At 42.7% G+C, this 27,405-nt stretch overlaps 2 protein-coding genes across 22 annotated transcripts in view; one reads left to right on the top strand and one right to left on the bottom strand.

Moving 5' to 3' along the window:
* LOC125639425 (lysosomal acid lipase/cholesteryl ester hydrolase) overlaps positions 1 to 26,065 on the bottom strand; it is a 30,566-nt gene extending 4,501 nt beyond the window's left edge. For 2 of the 9 annotated variants that reach the window (XM_048856451.2, XM_048856457.2), the window contains exons 1-7: positions 25,803 to 26,065; positions 23,684 to 23,739; positions 9,439 to 9,492; positions 7,099 to 7,209; positions 6,733 to 6,850; positions 1,680 to 1,878; positions 762 to 871 (exon numbers count right to left, since the gene is read on the bottom strand). In XM_048856451.2, the coding sequence (XP_048712408.2) occupies positions 762 to 871; positions 1,680 to 1,878; positions 6,733 to 6,850; positions 7,099 to 7,200 (529 nt within the window). In that variant the 5' untranslated portion in view covers positions 7,201 to 7,209; positions 9,439 to 9,492; positions 23,684 to 23,739; positions 25,803 to 26,065. Of the gene's footprint in view, positions 1 to 761; positions 872 to 1,679; positions 1,879 to 6,732; positions 6,851 to 7,098; positions 7,210 to 9,438; positions 9,493 to 12,378; positions 13,176 to 23,683; positions 23,740 to 25,235; positions 25,348 to 25,802 lie in introns of those variants that run through there. The other 7 variants (XM_048856453.2, XM_048856454.2, XM_048856452.2 and 4 more) reach the window with 7 other exon arrangements.
* A 23-nt stretch (positions 26,066 to 26,088) lies between these two features.
* Positions 26,089 to 27,405, top strand: part of RNLS (renalase, FAD dependent amine oxidase) — a 296,512-nt gene continuing 295,195 nt past the window's right edge. For 5 of the 13 annotated variants that reach the window (XR_012669383.1, XR_012669384.1, XM_048856446.2 and 2 more), the window contains exons 1-2: positions 26,098 to 26,514; positions 27,058 to 27,163. Coding sequence is in view for 11 of the 13 variants with exons in the window: in XM_048856446.2 (XP_048712403.1) it covers positions 26,379 to 26,514; positions 27,058 to 27,163 (242 nt within the window). In the remaining 2 variants the exon portion in view is untranslated. Of the gene's footprint in view, positions 26,515 to 27,057; positions 27,164 to 27,405 lie in introns of all 13 variants that reach the window. The other 8 variants (XM_048856444.2, XM_048856442.2, XM_048856450.2 and 5 more) reach the window with 7 other exon arrangements.

Genomic DNA, 27,405 nt, shown 5'->3' with positions numbered 1-27,405 from the left:
GTGCATGTCAGATTTCCCATAAAGTGTGATTATACTCAAAAAAACAACTGTCAGAATGGCACATCCCTACTCAGATGTCCTTCCTCTGATTTACTTATGCAAGCAAATGAAGTAAGAATTTATTACTCTTTTAGCACTGCAGAACCCAAATAACTATTGTAAGGCTGAGTGGGGTCCTACCATGGTTCATACATCAAAAGAATTGTTAACTGAATTTCTCTGAGTCCACCGTAGTATAAAATGGGTTTTTTTTTCTATATGGCAGCTACTGTGCAATTCTCAACCCTAGAGAAAACAGGGCAATGGTGCTTTACAATGTTAGTTGGTCAAGGTGAACCACGGGTGTTCAAATACAATATTCCTGCTCTCTGTTAGGATTTTATAATGTGCTAGTTGAAACATGTTAACTCACATGTTCTAGTAATACACTTTCTTCCTAAAGTGGACAGGCCCAAGATAAAAATCTGTACTTCATACTGTGCACCTTAACTACACACTCCAGTTGCATCCAGGTTATGGAATGATTATGTGTAAGTCTAAAAAGAACAGAACATGACTTTCAGATGACACAGCAACCAGGACATGACATTACCCTAAAAATTCTCTTCTGGTTGCATGTGGTATTTGCAGCACAAAGGGAATTGGAACCAGGGTGCATGTGGGTATGGGAGGCGGATGTGTGGCAAAGGAGAGAAGAGATCTAGCTTATAATGGACAGTTATTTCCATATTTAATGATACACCGTATTCCCCTTAACTTACCTATAGTGGTGCCTTGTGAATGGCCAACATAATACAACTGCTCTTGTCCAGTTTTCTGCACAATAAAATTAATCACTGCTGGAAGGTCATATTTAGCTAGTTCATCAAAGCTACAAAAGGAAAAATACTATCTTTAAGTGTAATAGAATTAGGACTCTACTTTTAAACACAGAATGTCTTTGAACCATAGAATAGGCATAGCACATGTACTGCAAGCCTCTCCAAATTGTTCCCCCAAAATGCCTCTAGTGTTTATAGCCCCATCCACACTGGGCCAGAAACTGAAGTAAGGAATCATGTTTAAACCCTTTTCCACTGTATCAGTCAGATTGATTCACTGGTCCAAACTGTGTTTAAAGAAAAACAAACCAAGATTTGTTGTTTGAGATACAGCTCTCTCATATCCATGTTAGCTGCAACTATGTTTAAACAGAGTTTCTAATGGCAATCTTGGACAGTGACTGTCAGATACTGTAGCAAGGCTTTTGAACTTTTTTGTCCTTTGGTAAGTTCATATTCTAGTTAAAAGGCATTTGATTTAATTTATCCTGTCCTCATAATAAATTTAGTAATTCCAAGAGAACTCCAAGCATGATACAGAGAAATAGACAACAACACCTTCATATTTGTGTGTCCACTAATTCTGGGGGTGCAGTCTGACGTATCAATTGCCTGATTTTCTGAGATGCTTACCATCTACAACTGCAACTGACTTGAATGGAACTGGATGTGTTCAACACCTCTGAAAAAATCCAGGTGTAATTGTCAAATTGGGCATTCAAAATTACTGGACATATTTTAGTGTTTTAGCCTAACTCTTTATTAGTTTCGCACTGAAGTAGTGAAAGCTTTCATAACACCACTTTATAAAACAAAATAAATTGATCACATCATTGTTTTTCCCAAATTAAAGTCTACCTGAAAGCCCAGAATTTCTTTTGGTGCACTGAAAGGGTTATGTGTCGTCTAGACCAGGTGTTCCCTCTGCTGTTTCCTATCCAAACATCATAGCCTGCATCTGCCAGTATGAAGCCCAAGCTGTTATTGGGCAAATTGGTAATCCAGGTGCTGCCATCTGTAAGTAAACCATGCTGCAGAAACACAACAGGCTTTGGACCTGAAAGAGAGAGACAGACACATGCTGCATATTCCACACAACCAAAACTTCTGTGACATTGATAATAAAATGACACTCATGCCCCAACAGCCAAACTCCTGACTCCAACACCCAGTTCTAGCTGTAAAGGGATTAAGTTGAATCGCCAGAGACACGAATGTGGAATTCCTTAAAGACACTTCTTACAAAAGGAAAACTACATAGAAGTATTCTCTCTCGTACTACTGGGTGTTAAACAAAGAACAATTTTATGGAAAAAATTGTGTCTCTCAAATGCTATCACTACTAAATATGGAAAACTTGGGAAAAGATTTGAGGGAATGGCTTATAATTACCATGGCTAAATGCATACTAAAGGTGTACTTCAATATTAGTCCTATTATATTGATTGTCAGAAAACATATTTGTTGTGTACTTCAGGATCTAAGCAGTACATGCCTAGAAAGATGTATCAAGTTAGTGAGTTTCATCCTGATTACTAGATCTACAGCCTCTCTCAGCCTCTTCACATAGTCCACACTAATTCCCATAATAACTGTATCTTGATGCGGCAGTTCCTCATGATCTCCTCCCACCATCATGTGGCTATGTTCGTTCCCCTCCTAATCATTGCTACAATACTGTGAATCCCGAAGTGGGGTCCCTCGACTTCTGCGGGTCTGACGTGGGCTCTGCTGAGATCTGCCCCGGAGCGAGGGCCAGCACATACTGGAACAGCGTTCCAGCTCTTTTTCCATGTAGGGTATGCCATTTTGTTCTCAAAATGGCATCCTCTGCACAGCATGACCTCTAACGCACTAGGCATGCCAGGTCATGCTGGAAGGGCCGTTCCAGTAGTACCAGAAATTAAAGGGGTCCAGGACACTTAGTAAGATGCCAAAGAGTTCATTGGGGGAAAAAGTTTGGGAACGATTGCTATAAAATTAACTGGTTTGGGGTTTTTTTTAAGTGTCATGGAGTCAGTGCCAGAGAACCTTATACTACTGCATTTCAGACCTTTTTCCTTAAAGAGCCCTGACATGAACCCCTTTCACTGCACTTATACCCATGGACACCATAATTAGTAGTAATTCCAGTTTGATCTATGTTGTAATCACTTGACCAGGGGACCTGGTGTCCAGAGTACACTGGTAAGTACAGGAGCCTTCCCTGTCCCCTCCTGAAAATAACTAGCAGCTCAAGCCCAGCAAGGAAATGACTGTGTATTTTACTGCACAGGACGTTGTGCCAGAGAACAGAGATTTGAACTGCTTGAAGGGGATGCTGCTACCTAAGAGTTTTTCTTGCTTTCATAGAATCATAGAATATCAGAGTTGGAAGGGACCTCAGGAGGTCATCTTAGTCCAACCCCCTGCTCAAAGCAGAGCCAATCCCCATTTTTGGCCCCAGATCCCTGAACGGCCCCCTCAACTCACAACCCTGGGTTTAGCAGGCCAGTGCTCGAACCCTGAGCTATCCCTCCCCGCCATTCTTTCACTAGGATCTTGACCAAGCTGGGACTAGCACCATTCACCTTCCTGCCTTTGAACCCCCTACTGTCTTTCCACAGTTGCCCACCTCTCCTGCTTCCCCATCCCTAACACCATTGCAACAGTTTGTGGAAACATTTAACCACCCAATGGCACTCCAACAAAGCAGTTAAAATAGACAACATAGCTCAAGTTCCCGGGAGAGCCCTGCAGTTCCACGGATACAGATTTCTATCCACAGACAAATTTGTATCCACGGAGGTCTCTAGTCACAGAACATTTTTTGTGAGGGGGGTTGGAGTCGGAGTGGGGTCGGTACCATATTGGTAAGAGTTAAAAATCTACTTGTATCATTGGTGTTGATGGCCCATTAAGGGCACTCAGCACTCACACTGGGCCATTGAAGAAACTCATCCCACCCAGCAGGTCTTCCGGCAGATCCCTCAGACAACAAGAAGCTGATGGCAAACCATGCAAGGACATGTGATATGCTCCTGTGACCCTGGACTCCATCTTGGGCCAGTAATTTTCCATACAAATGGGCACTGGGCTTTATTTGCGATGGTGAATTTCCATGCACATAGAGGATATAAATTGTAGTTGGAACATCTCCATTCTGTCTTCATTTCCTGCTTCATTTCTCCAGACTGGATTTCTATCAAGGAAACTTTGAACAAGGACTAACAATTCCCAATCTGTTTGGGTGATTCCAGAGAGGCTTTTTACAAGTTAGCAGACCATTCCACCACTACTACAAACCTGACATAAATGATTGCCAAGTGCTTATATATATATATACACAATCTATTAACCATTTTAACTCTCTTTTCTTTTATTAAGAAATCTTTAGTTAGTTTACTAAGGATTGGCTGACAGTGTGGTTTTCGGGTAAGGTCTGAGATACATATTGACCTGGGGTAAGTGTCTGATCTCTTGGGAATGGAAGAACCTCACATATGGGGAAATGTATTTTCAGTAACCACTCAACCTAATAGACCAATTTGTCTGGATGGGAACCAAGGGCTGCAATGCCTAAAGGGAACTGTGTTTGACTTCTTGTTAACCAGTGTGGTGATACAGAATTTCTTTGTTTCTGGTTTGGTGAATCTAATTATAGAATAAGTCACCAGTGTTTGGAGGACTGTCTGTCCCATTTCTTGGGGTTTGCCCTAAGCATGGCATTCTCAGTGTGGCCCATCCCGGGCACCCAGTCATGAAGGGTTTTCACATTACGTAGGCAAGTGTTAAACAATAACCAAACTTACATGAATTCAGACACTGTTCTGAAGCTTTTCTACGACTGATAGATTGTTGAAACCCATCATAAACTTTCTGTACTTCTTCCCCATCCCCTTATCATTGCTGATCATCACTTCAATAACAACCTCATTTCCAATCCAATAGCTCCCCCTGATGGATTCATTTAGCCACACCATCACTCAGTGTACAATGGAAAAAAACAAACCCCCCAAAAACAAATACACATTGGTAACATTCACTTATTTAGATTTTAAAATATAAAGAGATGCTCATCCATGGCTCTAGATGCCCTATCATCATCATCAACACGACAAATAAATTTACAGCAGTATTAAATAATCACTTTACACTAACTCAACAGACACCTACTAAGACTGCTTTACATCTCTTGATAGTTTAGCTGCGCACCATACCCTTTTCTATCAGTCCTGCACGGTGACACTTCCCAGGCTGTAAAGATTTTCCCTTAAGTAGGGAAATGCTGAAAGGCAAAGCAAAAAAAAAAAAAAAAGAACAAAACAAAAAACTTCTCCAGGCTGGTGGTCTGTTTTAGGTTTGTGGCTGGTGATTCTTATGGATAAGCAGTAACGTTGCTCTCGGCAGGACAACTGATTTAGATCTCAACACCTGGATTGCAGCAGTGGCATTCTAGGCATCCTGGCTTCTTTTTCATGCCCAACATGGTTTATACTAACAAGACTCAGTTTTCCATACCCACAGGCAGAAATCTTTAACCTCTCCTGCCTTCAGTTTGTCAATTTTTTTTTTACTCCCTCCCCATCATCTCTCCATTCCCCATTATTTTGCTTGTATTTTTCCTCTTCCCTCCCACTTCCTCTCTCCTCGCCTCCCTCCCCATTCAGTACTCCTTCCCTTGTCCTCTCACTATGCTGAGATCCTCACCTGCATCTTCAGTCTCAGTTCCTCATATACCCTTCACTGTCCTCTTGTGACCTTTAAAGTGCACTTCACTGCAGAATTTTCTTCCCATTTTTATACAGTTAGCACTGTTTAGCTATACTCTAGGGATTAGCAGAGGGGAAGCAGACTACCTGTACATTTGTACACTTTGCAAGGACAGTGCTCAACCTCTACAAGGTTGCTTGCGGATGCAGAGTGGATAGGCTTAGTTTAGAATAAGATGCAAACTTTACATATAAAGACTCTTGTCCTCTTGAGCATTTTCATAATTTGTTTGAGCCGCTGCATTTGGTTATTTGTAGTCTTCAAAAAAGCAACAGTTGAGAGGAATCTCTTATTCCAAAAGAGTTCCCATTAGACAACCATAGAGCCCATCTATAGTCAAATGGCAATATAAATATTGATTTTCCCCATAACAAAAAAGTTTTGGTTTATAAATTTTAAAGAAACAAGTGATCACATACTTTCAGTGTTTCAATACTGAATTTATGTAAGAGATTAGAAACCTAACCGTAGTAAATGAGACAAGTAGTTTAACATTCAGTTATTTGTTATACATGCTTTAGTTTAAGCCATGGGATCACACAGATAAAACAGATGACTAAGTGAAAGACTGGTTACCCATTTGAAGACTGACAGACAAAAAAGCCCAGGAAATAAGCACTTCTCTAACAAGGGCCCAGATCACCCCTCTCTGCTCCTAGGATCATGGGGAAGGCTGAGATCCAGTGGCTCCCTAGGGTACAAGCACAGGGATGGTGTTGGGACTATTCAGTAATACTCTTTCCCCACTGTCAGTGCCCTGTGGAAGCTCCACTAATGATGCTCCAGAAGTCTTCGGGCAGAACTAGAACATAACTTTGTTCTCTGTGCAACCTACTACGCAGCCACAGGACTCTGCCAATGGCAGCATGGCTTCTGTAGGACCAGTGCTGTCAGCTGGGGATTGTGGGGGTTAGGAATAGTGCAGAGCTGTGGGGTAGAGTAGGCTGTGGGAGGAAAACCCTTTCAGGGCAATACAGGGAAGGGCCTTCTCCATAAATCTGCCTTTACTGGATGGAAACTCCATGAAACCAAACTCATGGGATTTTCTGGGACCCCTGTAAGCCTCTTGAACATATGTCTATGATCTAAGTTAAATTCCTTCCTAACCTAACCATAAGGATACAGCAAGTGTCCTGTTTAATATTGACATCAATTTTACCTGTGTTGTCAGCACGTACTCTCCCTTGAGGTATTCTGTTAACACGAAGTATGTAGCCGTCCACGGTCACAACATCATACTCTTCACTGGGGTATCCCCAGTAGGTGATGATCGCACTCTGCAGGAAGAAAAACCAAAGTCTTTTGTCTTTAAAAACAGACTGTCAACAGGTTTTCAAAGGCTTCCTAGGCCATGTATTCACTCAGGATTTTAACTGGAATTCTATTTCAAGGAATACTGAACTGTGGGCCATTATCTATTGTAGGCTCTGTCGGTTTAATCCACAGACTTACACATTTAACTACTAGCAATGTACATTTCAGTGTTTCACAGAGATTTCCCCCCACGCTTGGACACTTTACTTACAATATTCATAAATGTTTCAGGATCTAAAGGTGTGTTAACAACAAGTCCTTGTACTGATACAGTTCCATGGATCAAACATGTCACAACTACAGCCAACCACATCTTGGGTCTCTTGGGAAAAAAAAAAAAAAGTGTGCTGTGTTACTGCCCTCAGAATCAAGGGTAACGTACAGAAACCGTATCAGTTATGACTTAATGTAGCTTACTATGATTCGTGTTTATTCTGCAGTGTTATATTCTAGGAAAAATATTATGAAGTCCTGTTTTCTGCGTGGTTATTCTACTGGTCATTAATTGCTAGGATAGCCTCAAACAAACAACAACATCACTCACATAGTTCAAGACTCAGCAGATGTAGAAACAAAGCGTAGATAACACTTGCACTGTACCTTGTTAATACATGGTTTACAATAACAACTAGAGATGGGGTTGAGCTGGAAAGCAACTAGAGCTGGATCAAAACTTATTCAGCATTTGATGGCTTTGGACCCCCAGGTTTTGGTTTGGCCCCCATGTCTAACAGCAATAACAACTGCTGAATCCAGCATTTCCTTATAGTTGACGTCCAGCTGGTTTAAAGCCTTCCCATCCATATACACAAGGGCTACATAATCAAGTGTTAATCTCTATGTTAAGCTAATTGGAGAAGAGTTCCAGAAATACTAGTAGATAATGTACAGGACAATAATTCTCTATCAATGCCCCGCACATACCATCTGAAATTGTAAAGTGTATTAAAATAGACTGGCATATGCCTAATTTTTAATTTCTATTTTCATTGTAGACTCTCTCTCAAATTCACTTCCTTCTATCTTGTCACCGAACCCAGAAAGTGCCCTGTGTTTCCAATCTATTGCTTAAGTAATACAGACCTGAGAGAGGCCTCTTTGGACTAATCTCTGTTGGTATCTGGCAGGGGGGAAAAAGTCAGATGCAAAGAAAACCTATCACTCTCAACAATATTTGTTGGGTAAACAGACCACTCTAATAGAAAGTTAGCAGGTGTCTGTCTTTACAGGTTATTACAATTTTGTGGGCACATGTATTTTTATTAGCTAATAAATCTAGGAGTTTATTCTTAGTTTGCTACATAGCCTAGCCATTAGGAGTTCCAATCCTGCAAACGCTTAAACTTGCCGTAGCCCCATCGAAGCCAATGGTGCTACTAATGTGAGCAAGTCAAACAGGACCTGTCTTGTGATGTTGAACAATGCTAAGTATTGCAGTGAATAACATGCCTCCAGTGCAGCCTGATGTGCCAGGATGGCCTACTTACTGCTGCACAAAACAAAACAAAACAAAAAACACTGCACTTATACCCATGGACACCATAATTAGTAGTAATTCCAGTTTGATCTATGTTGTAATCACTTGACCAGGGGACCTGGTGTCCAGAGTACACTGGTAAGTACAGGAGCCTTCCCTGTCCCCTCCTGAAAACAACTAGCAGCTCAAGCCCAGCAAGGAAATGACTGTGTATTTTACTGCACAGGACGTTGTGCCAGAGAACAGAGATTTGAACTGCTTGAAGGGGATGATGCTGATTCCAACAGCAGAGAAAGGGATATGCCACCTTTTTGTAGTTAGAGTGGGTCTGTATTACATTTCTCTTGCACTAATCAGATCATAAAGTGATCTGTCTCCCATCAATGCACAGAAGAATAGGTGTACATTTTCCACCAGCATTAAGTGACAGAATAACTCCCTTTAAGGTCAATCTCACCTGCCTCTTCCCCTCTCTAGGCAGTACTATTATGATAGTATGGAAACGTGTGTACTCATCTAAGGAGAAATTTTGCAGGCATCAGTATTCTGTATGCACAAATATTTCTTTTAATACAGCTAAACAAGTCTACCCAGCAGTTTGTCATCTTTTTTGTCTCTATCTGATTCTGAACAATTCAATACATATGGTAAGAGCCCAAACAAAAGAAGCGCTTTATTTCTAGGCTTGGAAGGATTACATTTGTATTGGTAACTATCGATAAACATTAATTTCACCATACACATACAAACAGACAAAAAAAATTTCCTTTGATAATAGAAATGTATACGTAGGCAAAAAAAATGCTGTTTGAGAACTTATTAGAGGTGATTTAAGGATATTTAATTTCCATGTTTTGACATGTTAAAACTTTATAACCATTAAAACACAAATTGTCAACATCACATTTGAATCTCAACATCTCTCATTAAGTATTGTCTGACTCCCTCCCATAGTTTCCAACAGAGAAAATTTAAATAAACAGAAAAAAAGCATAAACCCCATAATTTTGTGCAACTGTGCAACATTTAAATTGGTAAAAATAAAAAATCCTATAAAATAAATGTTGACATTACCTGTCAAAATCATATATATATAAATTTTCTATTTCTGCCAAGTCTATTTATTTCCTTTAAAAACAAAAACAAAAAAAACTGGTTAAAAAGAGTTGCTTTGTCTATCTTAGGCTTATAGTGCTCATGATCATAGTGAAAGTGATACAAGAATTTACTACAACAATTTTTAATACATTTTCTAAAAATACAGATGTAAGCATAAATCACACCATATTACACTGATTAACACACCCTACAAAGGGTGTGTTGATCAGAACAAGTATCACACACACATTCTATTGTTTTGTGAACAGCCCATCTCTAAATTATTTTTCCCGGTACTACACCTACCACCTAAAAAGCACAGGTTACCAGCTTCATGTAGATACAGGAGTAGGATAGCTCCTTTGGAGGGATTCAAGGACAGGATTCAGAGCACCTGTGACGGACAGTGCTAAAACAGGTTTCAGAGTAACCGCAGTGTTAGTCTGTATTCGCAAAAAGAAAAGGAGTACTTGTGGCACCTTAGAGACTAACCAATTTGGTTAGTCTCTAAGGTGCCACAAGTACTCCTTTTCTTAGTGCTAAAACAATGTCAGGTTGTGGGAGGTCAGACGAGAAGGAACAGTGACAGTATATGGCACTAGGGAAACTAGTCTCCCACCCCCCCCCCGCCCCCGACTAGCATGGTTTGCTGCACTTTGTGTCCCTCACTAGCCAGACCTTCCTAGTATTTGAACTGTGGCTGGGGAGGCAGGGAGAGAAATAGGATAGAAAGAAGAGATATAACTCCATCAGACTGTTACACATGTAGGTTATCTGCCACTCTTTACAAATCTAGCTGAAGTCAGAACGCCAGCTCGAACAGGTTGTACTAAATTCTATTTCACCATTCTGCAAATATTTATGAAGGTTTTAATAGTATTTTCTTTAGTGAGATGCTTGATATTTTAGCAGGCCCTAATTGCATTGGCTTCCAGTTATCTTATTTGTCAAGAACACTGTCTTTGTTAGAGTCTCCATTTATTATAGGATAAAGCAGTAACCTACTACAGAAGAAGTGTTCTGCACAAATGCTTTTGAAAATCTTTAATAAAAGAAGATATAGCTAGGAGTCAAATGGGTTTCCCACAAAATGGAGTAGAAACAAGAATGCTGGCCAAAACATATTAGCGAGGGAAAAATCAATATTTAGGTCTTTTAATCTGTATCTTTAATGCAAACATACTTCCAGAGCCAAAACCTATTTCTCAGGAGCAGTGATGTGGTGGAGGGAGCTTTGGGACTGTTCATTACAAAATACATACAGACACTGACAGAATATGAATTTATGCTTGAAATATCCTTTTCTTTGAAGGTTACAGCACATGCAACAATATTAATATATCTGCCTAAGCTCACAGTTGTCATTAACAAATAAGTCTAAGTACTAAAATACAGAGTTTTGGTGTAAGTTTTGTAGACTATAAGGAAGAAAGGTTTTGCGTTTAAGGCAATGGGTTAGGAGTCGGTATATGTAGATTTGTAACTGGCTCTACTATAGACTTCCTGTGTGATCATGGCCAAGCCACTCAGGCTACATTTTTCAGACATGGGTAAGTGGGTGCATTGTTCGCCCTGTGAGCCCTTAGGGGAACATGGGTGTCATCCACAACTCCTAGCCCACTTTCCTTCAGTGCTTTTGGGTAGAATGCCCACAGTATGGAGTTGAGTGGTTCTGCCCATGGGCTAGATGATATAATCAGGTGCCCTCCTGACTATGGAATGCCAGAAGTCCTCAAGGCAGTAAACTGAGATATGGTAGCCGTGTTCCCTATAGACCTTTAGATAGGTCCAGAGGCCAGTGCGCCCAGAGTAGCAATGATCCAGAGAAGGACAAAGCATGCATGGCAATTTTGTGGCCCTCTCCAGGTCCTCCCTCAGCTCACCTCTCAGATAGGTCACAATGGCGATCTGGGGTTATTCTGACTAAACCTGATAAGGAAACATACAAATTGGCTGCCCTGATAATATCCAGCACTCCTTTTTTATGCAATCCCCCTTTCAGCGCTGGCTGAGTACCTGTAAGATGTATTAACAGGAGAAAGGTCACTCACAGTATATGGACAGTTCCAACACTGCTGTTGCTTCGACTCGTTTCACTGTGCCCCCTCCTCATACTGGTGTGCTTAAAGAATAGAGCTACTTAGCCGGGCCTTCAGTGAGACAAGGTGTTAAAACACACTTAGGGCTAGTCTACACTAGAAGCACCACAACGGCACTGCTGTGCCAATGCAGCAGCGCCACTGTAGCACATCTGGTGAAGATGCTCTATGTCGATGGGAGAGAGCTCCCCTGTCAGCATAATAAAACCATTTCCATGAGCGGTGGCAGCTATGTTGGCGGGAGACTGTCCACACTAGCGCTTAGGTCAGTGTAACTTACGTCACTCCGGAGGGTGGCTTATTTACACCCCTGAGCAACATAAGTTATACCAACAGAACCTCTAGCGTAGAGAAGCCCTAAGGCAGGGGCTACCACGCTTGAACAAAAAATAATCCAAACTCAAACAAACAAGTTAAAAACAATAACTATAAACTGTATGTAACAATTTTATTAAAGACAAATATACAATAAAAATATTAAATGATTGAAATCATTAGAGATATTAATACTGCTCTTTAATTACTAATGGCTATGCTGGCAATCACACTACGGCATGTGACCACACACTCCCTAATGTTCCTACCAAAAGTGTCTCCTCCTTCAGTCCCCCACATTTCAGGTACCCAAGTGGTACATGTGGAGGCATGTTGCAGGCCGGTAAGGAGATGCTCTTAGAAACACACTTTATTATACTGGGAATTGTAGTGCAGATCTTGATGATCTAGGCAGATTAAAGCCCTTTCACTGATGGAATGTGCCTTAATGGTATAAGATTAAACCTTAACTACCTAGCTAGCTGTAATACAGGATACTTACACAGGATACTTCCTTTTCTGGCTGAGCGCTCAGAAGACTGGTGCAAGCATGCAGGTCCTTCCTGGGGATCACTGGAGAGGAACTAAAACATCCACACCCTTCTGGAACAGTGGGGACAGTCTTTAAAGCTTGGTTCAGATGCAAGCAGGTCAGGTCTCAGGATCCAAAATCCTAGATTGGGTGTGGGCTGGCTGCAGGGCAAGCAGGCTGCAGGTGGTGGAAGGAGAACCAGGCTGTCTCCTTCTGTTGCTGTCAAGAGGGGGCAGGAGGAGCAGATTGCACCCTCTTGAGGCTCTTCTGCGGGCTGGGGTTACAGACAGATCACTTCTGGGCCTGGCAGTGCTATGCTGGCTGGCTATAGGGAGACCTCCTCTCTGCTTCGCTCCCAGGCTGGTCTTGCCACACGGAGGAAAGCAGGGCTATTTGTAGCCTCCCTCTTGCTTTCCCAGGCATCCGGGGCTGGGCCCAGGGTCAGAAACTGCTTTCAGTGCTGCTGCTTGCTTGTGCCGTCTAACTGGCTGCTGGGGACTTCAGTTGTCTCTCCTCTTCCCATTGGAGGGGAGTTGCCAGGGTGACGGGGGTGGGGGAGTTGTGTCCCCTTCCTCTTCCCTACTGCTGCCAGGGTGGACACCAGTGCAGGACTCTGTTGTGGGCCCCAATCCCACAAGGTGCATCTCTTCTCTTGGGACACAGCCCCCTTGCTATTAAAACCAACTTTAGCACCAAAATATGAATTTTTTAAAAAAAATAATCACAGAAACCTAGAGCTGCAAGGGACCGTGGGAGGTCATCTAGTCCTGTCCCCTGCACTAAAGCAGGACCAAGTAAACCTAGATCATTCCTGACAGGTGTTTGTCCAACTTGTTCTTAAAAATCTCCAGTGAGGAGGATTCCATAAGCTCTGGTATAGGCTTCCAAGGGAGGTTAACTACCCTTATAGTTAGCAAGTTTCTAGTATCTAACCTATATCTCCTTTGCTGCAGCTTAAACCCATTATTTCTTGTCCTACCTTCAGCTGACATGGAGAACAACTAATCACTATCCTCTATGATAGCCTTTGCATATTAGAAGACTCTTATCCGGTCCCACCTCGGTCTTCTTTTTGCAGAACTAAACATGGCCAGTTTTTTTAACCTTTCCTCACAGGTTAGGTTTTCTAAACCTTTTACGATTCTTGCTACTCTCCTCTGGACTCCTTCTGATGGTGGTCTCTGAATTTGTGGTCTCTCTAAACAGACATGCTAGTCACAAGCAGCGAGTATAAAAAAAAATAAGGTTACAACGTATCTACCCTGCCACTCCTTTACAGCAGTATGGTACAAAGACAAAAAGGGAACATTTAATTTACTATATTCTGATGTATCCTGAGTGTGGACTGGCACACAGTACTAACATGCAAGCTAAGTGGCACCTTATGTAGAGAGGGGAGAGAGAGAGAAAAGAAACTTGTAGTACTGCCCTATTAGTTTGCTGTGCACTTAAGATATTTTTATGCCACTATACAAGCACAATTAAGGGAGAATTATTTCTTTCAGTGTGGCAATGCCATCCAGACTGATAATTTATTCTGAATGCCAACATTTTATGACAGAATAATATGGCAGACTGACCATAACTCACCCAGTTTTTTTAGTCCTTCCTCAGGATAAAAGATTTAGAAAACCTGCCCTATTTTTGTTCTTCCCCCCTGGACCCTCTTCAATTTGTCCACACCTTTCTTAAAGTGTGGCACCCAGAACTGGACACAGTATTCCAGCTGAGGCCTCACAAGTGCCAAGTAGAGCAGAATAATTACCTCCTGTGTCTTAACTCCTGTTAATATACCCCCTGAATTATATTAGCCTTTTTCACAACTGCATAATATTATTGACTGATTCAATTTATGGTCCACTATAACCTCCAGATCGATTTCAGCAGTTCTACTGTTTAGCCCCTTATTCCCCATTTTGTAGTTGTGCATTTGATGTTTTTCCTTCCAACATATAGTACTTTCCACTTGTTTTTATCGAATTTCATCTTGTTGATTTCTGACCAATTCTTCAATTTATCAAGGTCATTTTGAATTCTAACCCTGTCCTCCAAAGTACTAGCAAGCCCTCCCAGCTTGGTATTATCTGCAAATTTTATAAGCATACTCTCCACTCCGTTATCTGAGTCGTTAATGAAAATATTCAATAGTACCAGACCTAGGACAGACCTTTGCGCAGTACCTCACTAGATACGTCGCCCCCCTTCCCCCCCAGTTTTACAGTAAACCATTAATAACTACCCCAAGTACAGTCTTTCAACCAATTGTGCATCCACCTTATAGTAATTTCATAGACCACATTTAGTTAGTTTGCTCATGAGACTATCATGTGGAAACGTGTCAAAAGCCTTATAAAAATTAAGATACATCACATCTATAGTTTCCTCCTATCCAGTAGGCCAATAATGCTGTCAAAGAAGGAAATTAAGTTGGTTTGGCATGATTTGTTCTTGATAAATCCACGCTGGTTATTCCCTAAAACCCTATTATCCTCCAGGTGCCTATAAACTGATTGTTTCATAATTTGTTCCAGTATCTTTCCAGGTATAGAAGTTAGGCTAATTGATCTATAATTCTCCAGGTCCTCGTTTTTGTTGAATGGTACTATGTTTGCCCTTCTCCAGTCCTTTGGGATCACACCCATCCTCCATGGGAGTCAGAAACTAGGCCTAATTGCTAGCCAAAATAATGAAGGCATAGGCTTTTCCACCCACCATTCCCTTTGTGGGTCCTTAAAGAAAGACTCTAGGGAGAAAAATAGGCTACTGGAGCAAGTTTCACCATTGTGGCTGCCACCACCCCATTTCCTGGACTTTCATCATCCTGATCCTGAGAGATGTTCTGACCAGACCGGGCCAGAGAAAGGGACCTAGGTGACATTGCCATCTCTACTGGCTCCAGCTGAATCCGAAATATCATCTGGATGAAATGGGATCTGACTAACAGCAGCTCTAGCCCACCTCAGGTAACTTCTCTTTCCCCAAAAAGACAGGTATGACCATCTTTGATACCATCTAGAAAGACTGTTAAACTGGGGGGAGGGGCAGGGATTCCTACTAAAAACTCTACAGAAAAAGGAACAAGGGATGTTGTTAAAATGAAAGCATTACTTAATACTTTACATTTCAAATGGTTTAACTAATTTTCCTTCATTTCTTTATCTTTAATTAAAAAAATCTTTTAGACCTTTTAATCATGTGTTTACCATATTAAGCAGGCTGAGGTCTCTGTATACCTAATCCCGCAGCCTGTTTAATGCTGTTTAATGTTGGACAGTGACAGGATTATGTTAACACCTTTGGCCCATATATTCCATCTAATACAACAACGGAAGTACAACAGGTATTTCTCAAGAGTGTGTGTGTGAGAGAGAGATATATGCAACAAGCTTCAGTCAGTTACAAAACGGGCACTTCAGAGGTGCAGCTATTTGGCTCTGCCACAATTAAAAGGGCCAGCCCCAGAAAAGCACGCTGAGAAAAATATATTCAAGAACTGGGGATCCCTGCACTCAGGAAAGTGAGTAGGGAGCAGGAAAACACCAAGGAAGGGATTGCTTCTCTATTGCATATATCACCTTCATCACATCCATATGCACATACATTGTAATAGGAGAACTAATGAGATGAGAGAACTCAAATATTAAGAATACCCCTAGATAGGAATAAGTACTGAAAATTAATATACATTAGTGAACAAGATACCTACCATAATGCAGCTTTAGAGTATGCAGCAGCCATACCATTGTACCCTACAATTTTGTCCGCTTTTATGCTCTAAACAGGTTGAAGATGGATCAGTATTTGGATGGCAGACCCCAAAGGAACATCAAGGTGCTACAGCAAAAGGTAGTAGCAATTCAGCTGAAACTCTCATTTGGTGGCAGTATCGAACCAACATCTTGGCACAGTGTTAAGGGGAGTGTCCTTTTGAATGAAATTTGAAATTGAGATTCTGACTATTTATGGTCACTAAAGAATTATGGCACTTGTAAGGGTAAGGGAGCTATCCCAGCTATCACAAAATGTATCACTATCTTGGGCACCTTCACTAAAGGCTAAATGTTCTAGCTGGAAAACTGGCAGTAATTGTGATTTAATGAGCTCAGTATTGGGCCCATGGGTTACTTGCTACTTAACTAGTGTCCTACCACATGCATCCTTCATACAGAGGTTTCCCTAGGTCTTCTGCTCCTTGGTGCACACTTCAGCAATAGACTCTACCCTGGAGTGGTTATAGCTCTTGTAACCACTCTTGAAGAACCTCCGATACGAGACAGCTCATTACATTATCAATATTTACTGATTGCTCTTGAAAAATTCCCAGGTTTTTGAAAAAACCAGTATACGTGTTTTTATTGATTTTCACCTGAATTTTGGCTTTTTTGGGACCTGGACATTTTTAAGAGGGCAAGTAGACTGGCCCATACTAAAGGGCAGGATCAGAAGAGGGCTCTGCCCACCAAGGGGACTAGTACACATGGGTTGCAGCCTTCCCCTGACCTCCTGACCCTTCAGTGCAGCCCAGTTTGCTTCCCCACAACTTGTGCGGCGAACAAGATAGGAGAGGAGCCAGGTTCCAGCAGCCGAGACAACCCACCACTGCAGGGAGTGGAAGGCTTCCTCAACTGGCACATGGTGAGTACCCTCTGAGATTACCACCCTTCCACCCGCCTTTGATTATGGGGACCCCTGCCCCACTTGCTGACTTCCTTTTCATTTTTACTGATACCCTCCCATTTTTAAAAATTTTTGAATTAAACCCGATAAATTCCTGGAAAATAAAAAATGAAAATAAAGGGCCTAACTCATACGTCATGCAGTTCTTTCTGGGGGCACTCTTGTCTCCCTCTTTCCAAGCAACCTTGGTGACTGACTTACCAGCTGAACATAGAGAGATTTTCCTTCTAACTGTAAATCTTTGGTTTCCAAACTCTCATTGATGTCTGTATTCACATTTAATAAACTCACCTTCTGTAAAAACACCAACAGGGACTCTATATATCACTCTTATTTTCTTCTGAGATTTCACTTGTACTCATAGCTTTCTGACTGCTTTAGATGCCTACCTCTAAACCCAGAACTGTAATGTCCAGCTGACCCACTTCTACTTGATTTTAACTAGAATAGCTCACCAAGGAAAAATCTACTAGTCCTAGGAGAACCAATCCTGTTTATCTATAAATTATATTGATGAATAGTAGGCATAGCACATTTCCTAATCATACACCAGACTCTTTGGTAAAATAAATCACTCCCAAAACACACAATTAAGTGACATGAAAAGTTATGATTCATAAAGGAAAAAGTAAATCTAGCAATAGAACACTACTCAACTCATTGCAAAACTAACTTCTCTTGGGCCTAAAAAGTCTTCCAGAAGATAACTGTAAAATGGGATTCAAAACAAAAAAGGAATCACTTTAAACTACATTGAGCCCCAGTCATTGTAATGCATGGAATGTCTTAACTGGAGATGTATATACACCTGCCTACTGTTTTTTTCACTCCATGCATCTGATGAAGTGGGTTTTAGCCCACGAAAGCTTATGCCCAAATAAATTTATTAGTCTCTAAGGTGCCACAAGTACTCATTGTTTTTGCTGATGCAGACTAACATGGCTACCACGCTGAAATGTTTACAATGGTTACCACGCCTGTTACAAATAGAAGTGTTACTGGCCTGTTGCCATCTCAAGCTCAAGTTTTCTTGAATATGAGCTCAGAATTAATGGAGGTATATAAGAAGCCTTTACATTTTTCTAAAATCAGATAACTATATTCAGAAGTAAAGCCATTATCTACCCCAGTTGAGAAAATAACCTAGATCTCTATAATTTGCCTCAAACTTAGTAATGAGCTCAGTTTCCAACTGATAAAAGCATTTTCTACTGAAAATGTATGTGGTTTGAAAGCCCCCCATTTTAGCCTGATCACTTTTTATAGTATGATACGTAGGATTTGCCAGCAGCAAACACTAGAAATACTAGAGTGTTGCAATCCACAGGGGACTCAGCTATGTCTACACTAGACCTTAGAGCAACACAGCTGTACCGATGCAGCTGTGCACTGTAAGAGCTCTCGTGCAGCAGCTCTATACTGACGGGAGAGAGCTCTCCTGTCAACATAATTAAACCACCCCCAACAAGTGGCAGTTGCTATGTCAGTGGGAGAAGCTCTCCTGACAACATAGTGCTGTCCACACCACCACTTATGCCAGCTAAATTTATGTTGCTCAGGGGTGTGTTTTTTCACACCCCTGAGTGACAAGTTTTGCTGACATAAATGGTAGTGTAGACATGACCTTAGAAACAAGAGGCAGTATGGCAGGACAGGGAGCCAGATGTGGCATGATTTGTAGTGCAGGGCCCTTTGGTTGGACTGGATATGGTCCATAGTGAGCTTTAATTCACCACTAGATAGATATAAATCATTGCATTAAGAATCATACAATTCATTTAAAAACAGCACGGTGCACTGTGAGATGTTTGGGACAAGGGCTGTCCCTTTTGGAATATCTGGAAGATGTCCAGTACATTGCAGATTTTATCAGACAAATGATTGAAATTTCCCAAACTTTGGTATATGCCGAAGCAGCCAGGACAATGTGGAAGATGTATAGATTAAGATGGACAAGCCATTAAGAATTCATGGTGGGATTGCAGGGGATGCAACTGATTTCATTTTTCTAAGGGGGCTCAATTTACAAAAGTTTTGGAAACACTGTAAAGGAAAATGATAAATATGGTGACCACACTAAGTATATTTGCAAACTACACGTTTTGATATAATGCCTAAATGTCCACAGATATAAAGACTCGAAAGGTTACATTTGTTATTCTAGTTAACAGCAGGTTGAACGGATTTTTCTATTCTGAATTCAACAAACCATTTATTAAAGGAGTTATAGGCAGCTGGGCAGGGAATGGAATGGTTTTGAGGTAATGGGTCGTCTCGTCCCTAAAAGAAGGATGAACTAAAAGAAAGATAAAGAATAGAAAAAGTATACTAAAAATACCCACTACTTTAAGAATGCTCAAAATCTTGGAATTCAACCCCGGCTGGGGCAGACTGTACCAGACAAAGATTACAGCCAAACTTCTCAAAAGTAACCCACGGGAGCTCCAAGTCCTTGGCATCTCTGAAAAAAAAAAATCAGGCTTTAAGCCCCAGATCCTCAAAAGTATTTAGTAGCCTAATGCCTCATATTCCTTTCTCTTACCAGCCTCCTATAACCCCTGTAATAAATCGTTTGTTGCAGTCAGAAGAAAAAAAATCTGTTCAACCTGCTCTTAACTAGCTTAATAAATGTAAACCTTTTGAGTCTTCATAGCTGTGAACGTTTAGAGCATGATGACTTTAGGAGCCTAAATACCTTGAGGATTTGGCCCTAGGTGCTTCAAATTGGTACCCAGAAGCTGACACACCCAAAATAACCAGTCAGAGAACACTTCAATCTCTCTGGTCACTTGATTACAGACCTAAAAGTGGCAATACTTCAACAAAAAAAACTTCAGAAACAGACTCCAAGGAGAGACTGCTGAATTGGAATTAATTTGCAAACTGGATACAATTAACTTAGGCTTGAATAGAGACTGGGAGTGGATGGGTCATTACACAAAGTAAAACTATTTCCCCATGTTTATCTCCCACCCCCCACTGTTCCTCAGACATTCTTGTCAACTGTTGGAAATGGGCCACCTCGATTATCACTACAAAAGGTTCACTCCCCCGCTCTCCTGCTGGTACTAGTTCACCTTAAGTGATCACTCTCGTTACAGTGTGTATGGTAACACCCATTGTTTCATGTTCTCTATGTATATAAATCTCCCCACTGTATTTTCCACTGAATGCATCCGATGAAGTGAGCTGTAACTCACGAAAGCTTCTGCTCAAATAAATTGGTTAGTCTCTAAGGTGCCACAAGTACTCCTGTTCTTTTTGCAAATACAGACTAACACGGCTGCTACTCTGAAACCAAAATAAATGGTTACTTCTGAAAATACAGTATATCCTATGGCTCCTACTCTTATCTTCTGAGGTGCATGATCTTCAACTGAGGCCAGAATTTGGTCCTTTGAAATATATGTTGATAAAGGCTCTTTAGAATACCTACTGAATAATAATATTACAGCAAGAACATTGGAAACATTGAAAGTTTACAGCATAAACTACAGAAAGTTTTCCACCTTCCCACACTGTGACTTTCTACTATTCGGTTCTACAGTTTTGTGGTGGTTGTTATTTCTAACCCACTTCCCAATTTCTGCAACAGTTGGCATAACCGTTGACCGCCATTTCCTAATAAAACATCATATCGAAAAACTGATGTCTAACCTTAGACCTGGCCTTTGGTTTCCTTTCTGCTGGCCTATGCCCAGTCACACATTACAGTGGTGTTTTGCTCACTCTTGCTTAAAACATAGACATTACCACACAAGGTACCATGTACAAATAGCAAAAGAGGCATGTGCCCAGTCTCTGGACTGGAAGAAAGGCTTAACTGTGAAGTTGCTAGGTTTTTTTTTTTTTTTTTAAAAAGGAAGACTGCAATACTTTAAGAGAGTCAAATAATTAAAACAGTAAAGGAAGAGAGACATTCAGAGTTACAGGTTTCAGATGAGACTGGAATAAAGCTAGTCAGTGAGGAGGAGAAATACTTGGAGAGGGGTGGGAAATGTGAAAATTAAAGGAAAAGAAACAGTACTGGCATGGTGGTGACCCTTGCCCATGGAGTGAGTCAGACGTGGAGAATCTGAAATGCTAGTCATAGGTTGATGCTTGCAGAAGGTACTGACATTATTCTCTAGAAAATGTCATTAATACTGTATTTGAAGTGCAGAATTCTTTGTGATGAAGCACTTCATATTTTGTTTTAATCTAAATGCACGGAAAGGAAAAGTGTGTGACGGGAGGGGGTATGCTTCCCCCCCCCCCCCCATTCAGTGTTTGTTCTGTCTTTTTTGCTACCAGTGAAAGAGGAAAATAAAATAAATCCCCTTTGCCTGTTTCTTATGCTAATATTTAAAAGATTTACAAGAGAGTTAGAGGGTTCAGAGTTTAAAATGTTGCTGGCTGTTTAGGAGCTGTGTTGCAATGTGGTATAGCTTGAAAGTCCATCCTGAAAGAATATGTGGAAGGACAGAAAGACAGTATTTTCTTAAGTGCTTTAGATACAGCTGAGTGTTTTTCTTACTCTGCTGTACATAAGAGCACAAGAAAGTATGTTAAAAGAATGGGGGGAAAAATAGTGGACAAAACACAGAACCTCTGCCTCATTCAGACCCTGCTTCATCCAGCATAGGATGGATGGTATAATTCAATATTTTGTTTTATCCTCAGTTGTTCAGCGTGTGGCTCCAGGCCTTATTTACTGCATACTATTCAAACCTTGCTTTTAATACAGAATTAGTAATTTCCTCCGGGGTGTTTGTATGAGGTTCAACAGCATACTGTCAGAGTGCTTCACAAACACTAATGAATTTATTTTCACAACATCCTTGTGAGGTGAGGTGGTGGTTGTGATGCTGGCAGTTTAGGTGCCATGTCATGCCAAAGTCCGTAGGCCTCACTGAACACTGACATAGCTGAAAACCAGTCTGGCCTACCTGTGTGTTCGTTTTGTTAAAATAGGTATTAGATTTATAGAGATGTGTATAGTGTTTGGATGTTATGAAATGCTTGAGAGTTGCTGCATGTATCAATATCACTCATAATATCTGTATCCAATGTTATAAGGTAATATATTAAGTGATTGCTTTAACTATGAAAGTGTTTGCTATGAAACAGGAAACTCTCACATTCAGGAAAGAAATATTACCAAGTGTGAAATACTAGTTTACCACAAGAAGTGTAATCTCCTGCCCAACAAAAGAAGGCCTATACGCACCAGACGAGAGAACGCAGAGACTAGATTCACAGAGTTTAACATCAGTCACTCGCACCATCATTAGGGAGCCTTGTCTTGACTGGCAGAAACAGTTCTTTGCTATACGCTATTAACAGCAAATTCAGTGGATAATAAAGTCACTACCATCCATGAATGAAGCCCCTTAATTTATCTCTATAACTGAAACTTGAATGGAGGACACTGCAAGATTATTATTAACCTAGATGAGTCTAGTCACATATCAGCATGAGTTATGTGGTAACTGGGGAGTCTGTGGTCATGTATCTGACATCAAATTTAGGCCTTTGTGCTAAAACTAACTGCACATGTGTCTTTATAATACTGCATAGCCTGTTGTAGTCGGGGGAAGGCTTTCTGCGTACTTCAGTGTTTATATTTAGTCTTCTTTGGGAATCCCTCTTATTCCTATAGAGAATGTTAGGTTAAGTTAATAAAGCCAACTACAACCTCTTAATTATCCATGAGGCTTACAGTGGTTCTGAGGAATCCCTAAATAACGATCTTTCTGTTGGATTTCATGAGTGTTACATGCCAAGCTTCCCTTAAAGAAGATACAATTTAATATATTATATCCTAAGAAGCCATGCCAGATTGTAATTACATTCTTATGCAGTAAGTCTTGATTTAATATTTGTAGGCTAAATAACATTACTTACCAATGTACTGTGTACAGCACAATCAGACATATAAGTAGTACACATAATATACACGACAAGTATTACAAATGGAAAGTGCATGATAAAGTATAATGTTGTATCTGATGTTACTAATTCAAATAGAATTTTAATTAAAGTTATACATAGCTTTAGCAATGGGGGTAGGAAGTTGAAATTTGGCTGGGAAAGGGTCCTTGTGGAGGAAAAGGACCTTCAAGTGCTCTGGTGAAAATTGGTTTTGATTTGACTGAGTTATATGTGATGGAACAGTGTACATTGTAAATCTGCAGTTCAGTTTGTAGGATTATTTATGTATATCTGCAGTGCTGAGAGCAAAGATTGGCTGTATTGTAGGCCTCTCTCTCAGTGCTTCTTTTAGGTCCTTTATGCTGTTCATCAAGCCCTGCCTCATCCCTGTTCATCTTTTAAGAATTCAGCCTTGCAAAACAGATAGTTATTTACTTGCATGTCCCTAACATAAGGATTGATCATAATAAAATGGAAAGTTATTCTACATGCCTAAGAAAAAAATTCAGCTGTCCAGGATCAAGTAAATATTGTGTGCAAGATACAAATTTCCATCTGCTATGTATTGAATGAGGCAGAGCTTATAGCAGCCCACCTCATTTGTGGCATATCTTGTAAGGCGCATCAAGCAGTCTGTATGTACCTTGTAGTGTACAAATATTCAAACAAGCTCCTCCCTACTAACCTAGTAAGACACATGAGACTGGATGCTCTCATGAGGTCTGACTTTTGACATTTTTCCTGGGGAAAAGAAAAAAGTGAATTAATTTTTTTATATATATAACAACATTTAAGGTTGCACAGTTAACCACTCAGGTAAGCACAGTTAACCTCATCTCCATCAGGCCCAATCCAAAAAGCACTTCAGCATGTGCATAATCTCAATAATGCGATTAGTTCCGCTGAAATCAATGAGACTATATGTACACTAAGGGCTTGGCTACACTTGCAAATTAGAGCGCATTAAAGCAGTCCCAGGTGCCCTAACTCACGACCTGTCCACATTGGCACGGCACTTAGAGCGCCTGGACTCTGCAGCTGGAGTGCTCCTGGTAATCCACTTCCACAAGAAGCATAACGCTTGCTGTGCCTTGGCTGAAACGCCCCAACGTCAGTGTGAACGAGGTGTTGCATTACTGCGCTTTGTTCGGCCTCCAGAAAAGTCCCATAATCCCCTTAAGTCAAGTGGCCACTCTTGTCATTGTTTTGAACTTAGCTGTAGGAATGCGGCTATGCCCTTTCAAAGCTCCATTTCTGACAGCCGGCATGCTTATCCGCTCTGGGACAAGGAAAGCAATTACTGTGGAATGCTGTTGTTGAGAGTGTTTGTGAGAGAGAGGGGGGAGGGAAGGGGATCTGCAGCTGTCTGAATTTACCAGACAGCATGTTAACATGCTCTCAGCCCCCCAAAAACCCACTCTCCCTCCCCCCACATACAGACAACACTCCCTGTCATGCTCCACCCCACCCATTTGAAAAGCATGTTGCAGCCACTAGCATGCTGGGATAGCTACCACAATGCACTGCTCTCTGTTGTGTTGCAAGAGCTGCTAATGTGGCCACGCCAGTGCGCTTGAATCTGACAGTGTGGACACACTGCAGCACTTTCCCTCCTGAGCTCTCGAGGGCTGGTTTAACTCACAGCGCTCTACACCTGCAAGTGTAGCCATGCCCCAAAGGTTAATCACTTGCTAAAGTGCTTTGCAGGACTAAGGCCTCACTACATGTCACAAGATGTGACTTACAAGGTTGTATGAAACAATTGTATGATATTCTATAGTACATTTGCATTTCCTAACAGTGTGCTTAATCATTGGACTTTAACAATCTTTTAACATCATTTTAATAGTACAGAAATTAATCTGAGGAGAAATATTTTAAGGCAATTAAAAGGGTTCATTGAAATGCATATATAAATGGAGACAGTACTTTCCCGAGTATATGCAATTCAAAAGAATTTTAGTATCATAATTATTGGTGGCCTTCTTCTAAGGAAGAAATTAAAATATCTGATCTTGTATAGCTCTAAATTATGAATTTAATTTAAATGTTGAAAATTATAGGATGTCATGGGCAGCAAATCCTATGGGCCTGTGGTGCCTGGACACCAGGAATATTTTTGTATTCTTGGCCCTGGGCCTGGCTCCAGCAATGTTTGGGTCCGGGTGTCTCCCTCGGCCCCACCTTCTGCCCCCCCCCCCCGGGGCCATTTAAAACAGCCCGGGTCCCCCACTCACCAGGGGCAGCGTAGTGGAGCTGAGCGGCTTCCTCCCTACTCACTCCATGTGGTTGCCAGCCCCTCCCTGCAGCCCCTGGGTGAGGTGGGTCTGTGTCCTGCCCCAAGCGCTCCTGCAGCCAATGGGAAGCTGGGGTGTAGCAGTACATGGAGACTCCCCGCCTTCCCTGCCTAGGAGCCCCAGGTAAGCGCTGCACCCCTGCACCCCCTCCCAGAGCCTGCACCCCCTCTCTCCGCCCCCCAAACTCCTTCCCAGAGCCTGCACCCCCTCCTATCCCCAAGCTCCCTCCCAGAGCCTGCACCCCCACCCCTTGCCCAAGCCCAGAGCCTACACCCAAACTCCATCCCAGAGCCTGCACCCCTCACCCCCAGAGCCTGAACCCAGCACCGAAACTCCATCCCAGAGCCCAACCTCTCACCCGTCCTGCACCCCAATCCCCTGCCCCAGCCCAGGGCCTGCACCCCAGACCTTCTCTCCCCCACCCAAACTCCCTCCCAGAGCCTTAGACAGGTGGGGGGTGGAGTGGGGCGGGGGCGGCTTCTGGGCATCACCAAAATTTCTACAAACCTGCCACCCTGGAGTCTCTTCATGCAGAGTCACTTGCAGGATTGGGCATTCAATTAGCTGACTTGTCGTTTGACTCCTGTAGAGGGAGTGTGGCGGGCCGGAGGAGAGAGAGGAAGATATGTATGCGGCGTGTGTACGGATCGTGCTGGGCAGGGATTTGTTTATCTAGGTTTATCGGGGACGGGGTACACATATGCAGTTTGTGCGTGTCCCTGTCTCTGGTGTGCGCACGTGACAGAGCTCGCCCATGGATACAAAGCAGTGGGAACCCCGCCCCATTGTGAAAGCCCCCCCCCCCCGAGCCCCGGCAGGCAGGAGAGGCAGCGTTAGTACGCGGCCCTCAGGGGGCCGGCTCCGACAGGGTGGCGCTGGACTGTCACTGCGGGCCAGCGGCCCGGCTGCTCCCCCTGCAGGCGAGCGGGGCTGGGGCAGGCTCCGCCGGGCACCGCGCTGGTTGGGCCCGCAGCAGCAGCGGGAGGAGCCCGGGCCCGCCGCCCGAGCGCAGGCTCGCTACCGTCGTCCGGGGACAGTCTGTGTGGGAGAGCCGGTCTTTTAGTCACATCTCCGTGTAGGCCAATGGCCGGCGCCGCCATGGCGCGGGTGCTGATCGTGGGCGCCGGGCTGACCGGCAGCCTGTGCGCTGCGCTGCTGCGGAGAGAGCTGCCCCAGCGCCCGCTGCGCATCGTGCTGTGGGACAAAGCCCGGGACGCAGGTGAGGCCCTGCCGCGGGCAGAGCGGCCTCTGCAGGGCCGGACAACTCCCCGCCCATGCACGGGGACAGGGGAGCAGGGATCAGCCCCGGGCACGGGCGCATAAGCACTGGGGATGGCACCCCGGCTCGGAGCCAGGCATCAGCCCCGGGTCAGCGCAGGGCCCGGGTGTTCGCATGCCGCAGGGGAGGGGACGTGAGCAGTGCCCCATGGAGACTCTGCACAGCATAGCAAAGCTGCCAGTCGGGCCTGACGACAGGCGCGGAGAGAGGGACTCTCCTCCCCAGGCTACTGAGCGGGGCTGGGGCTCCAGCATGTGCTGAGCAAGAGCGAACAGCTGTGCAGGAAGGAGGCCAGCCGAGGGCTCTGGGGGCTTCGCCTGGAGGACTGGGGCGCTGACCGCCCCTAGGGGCCAGAACCAGACATACAAACATCCTGCTGGAATGTCATTTTTGTAACCCCCTCATGTTAGGCGCTAACTGTGTCCGGGGACAGTATATGTGGGGGAGCCTGGCCCTCTTTTAGTCACGTCTCCGTGTTCCCAGGAGGAAGAATGAGTACAAGCAGGAGCCCGCACAACCCTCGCTGTACAGCGGATCTGGGAGCACAGTACATAACGCTTAGGCCCGCCTATGCCCCAAAGCATCAAAGGTGAGGTGGTGAATGAAAAGCTGTTGCAGCTGTAAAAGGATTAGGAAAAGTAACAAGCGAACGAGCGTCATCTTTTTATGGTGCACTGCCCAGTCTAGGATACAAACGTACAGGTGATGACACTGATCCTTTAAAAATAATTTTCAGCTGGCAAAGGGTAGTTATATATTATAGCGTTCTCTTACATGGGTTACTAACAACACCCTTGTCATTGTTTATGGGATTTGTTTATTTTCTGCAGT

This window comes from Caretta caretta, chromosome 7 (assembly GCF_965140235.1).
Source record: "Caretta caretta isolate rCarCar2 chromosome 7, rCarCar1.hap1, whole genome shotgun sequence".
NCBI lineage: Eukaryota > Metazoa > Chordata > Testudines > Cheloniidae > Caretta > Caretta caretta.
This window is presented reverse-complemented; position numbering and strand designations above follow the sequence as displayed.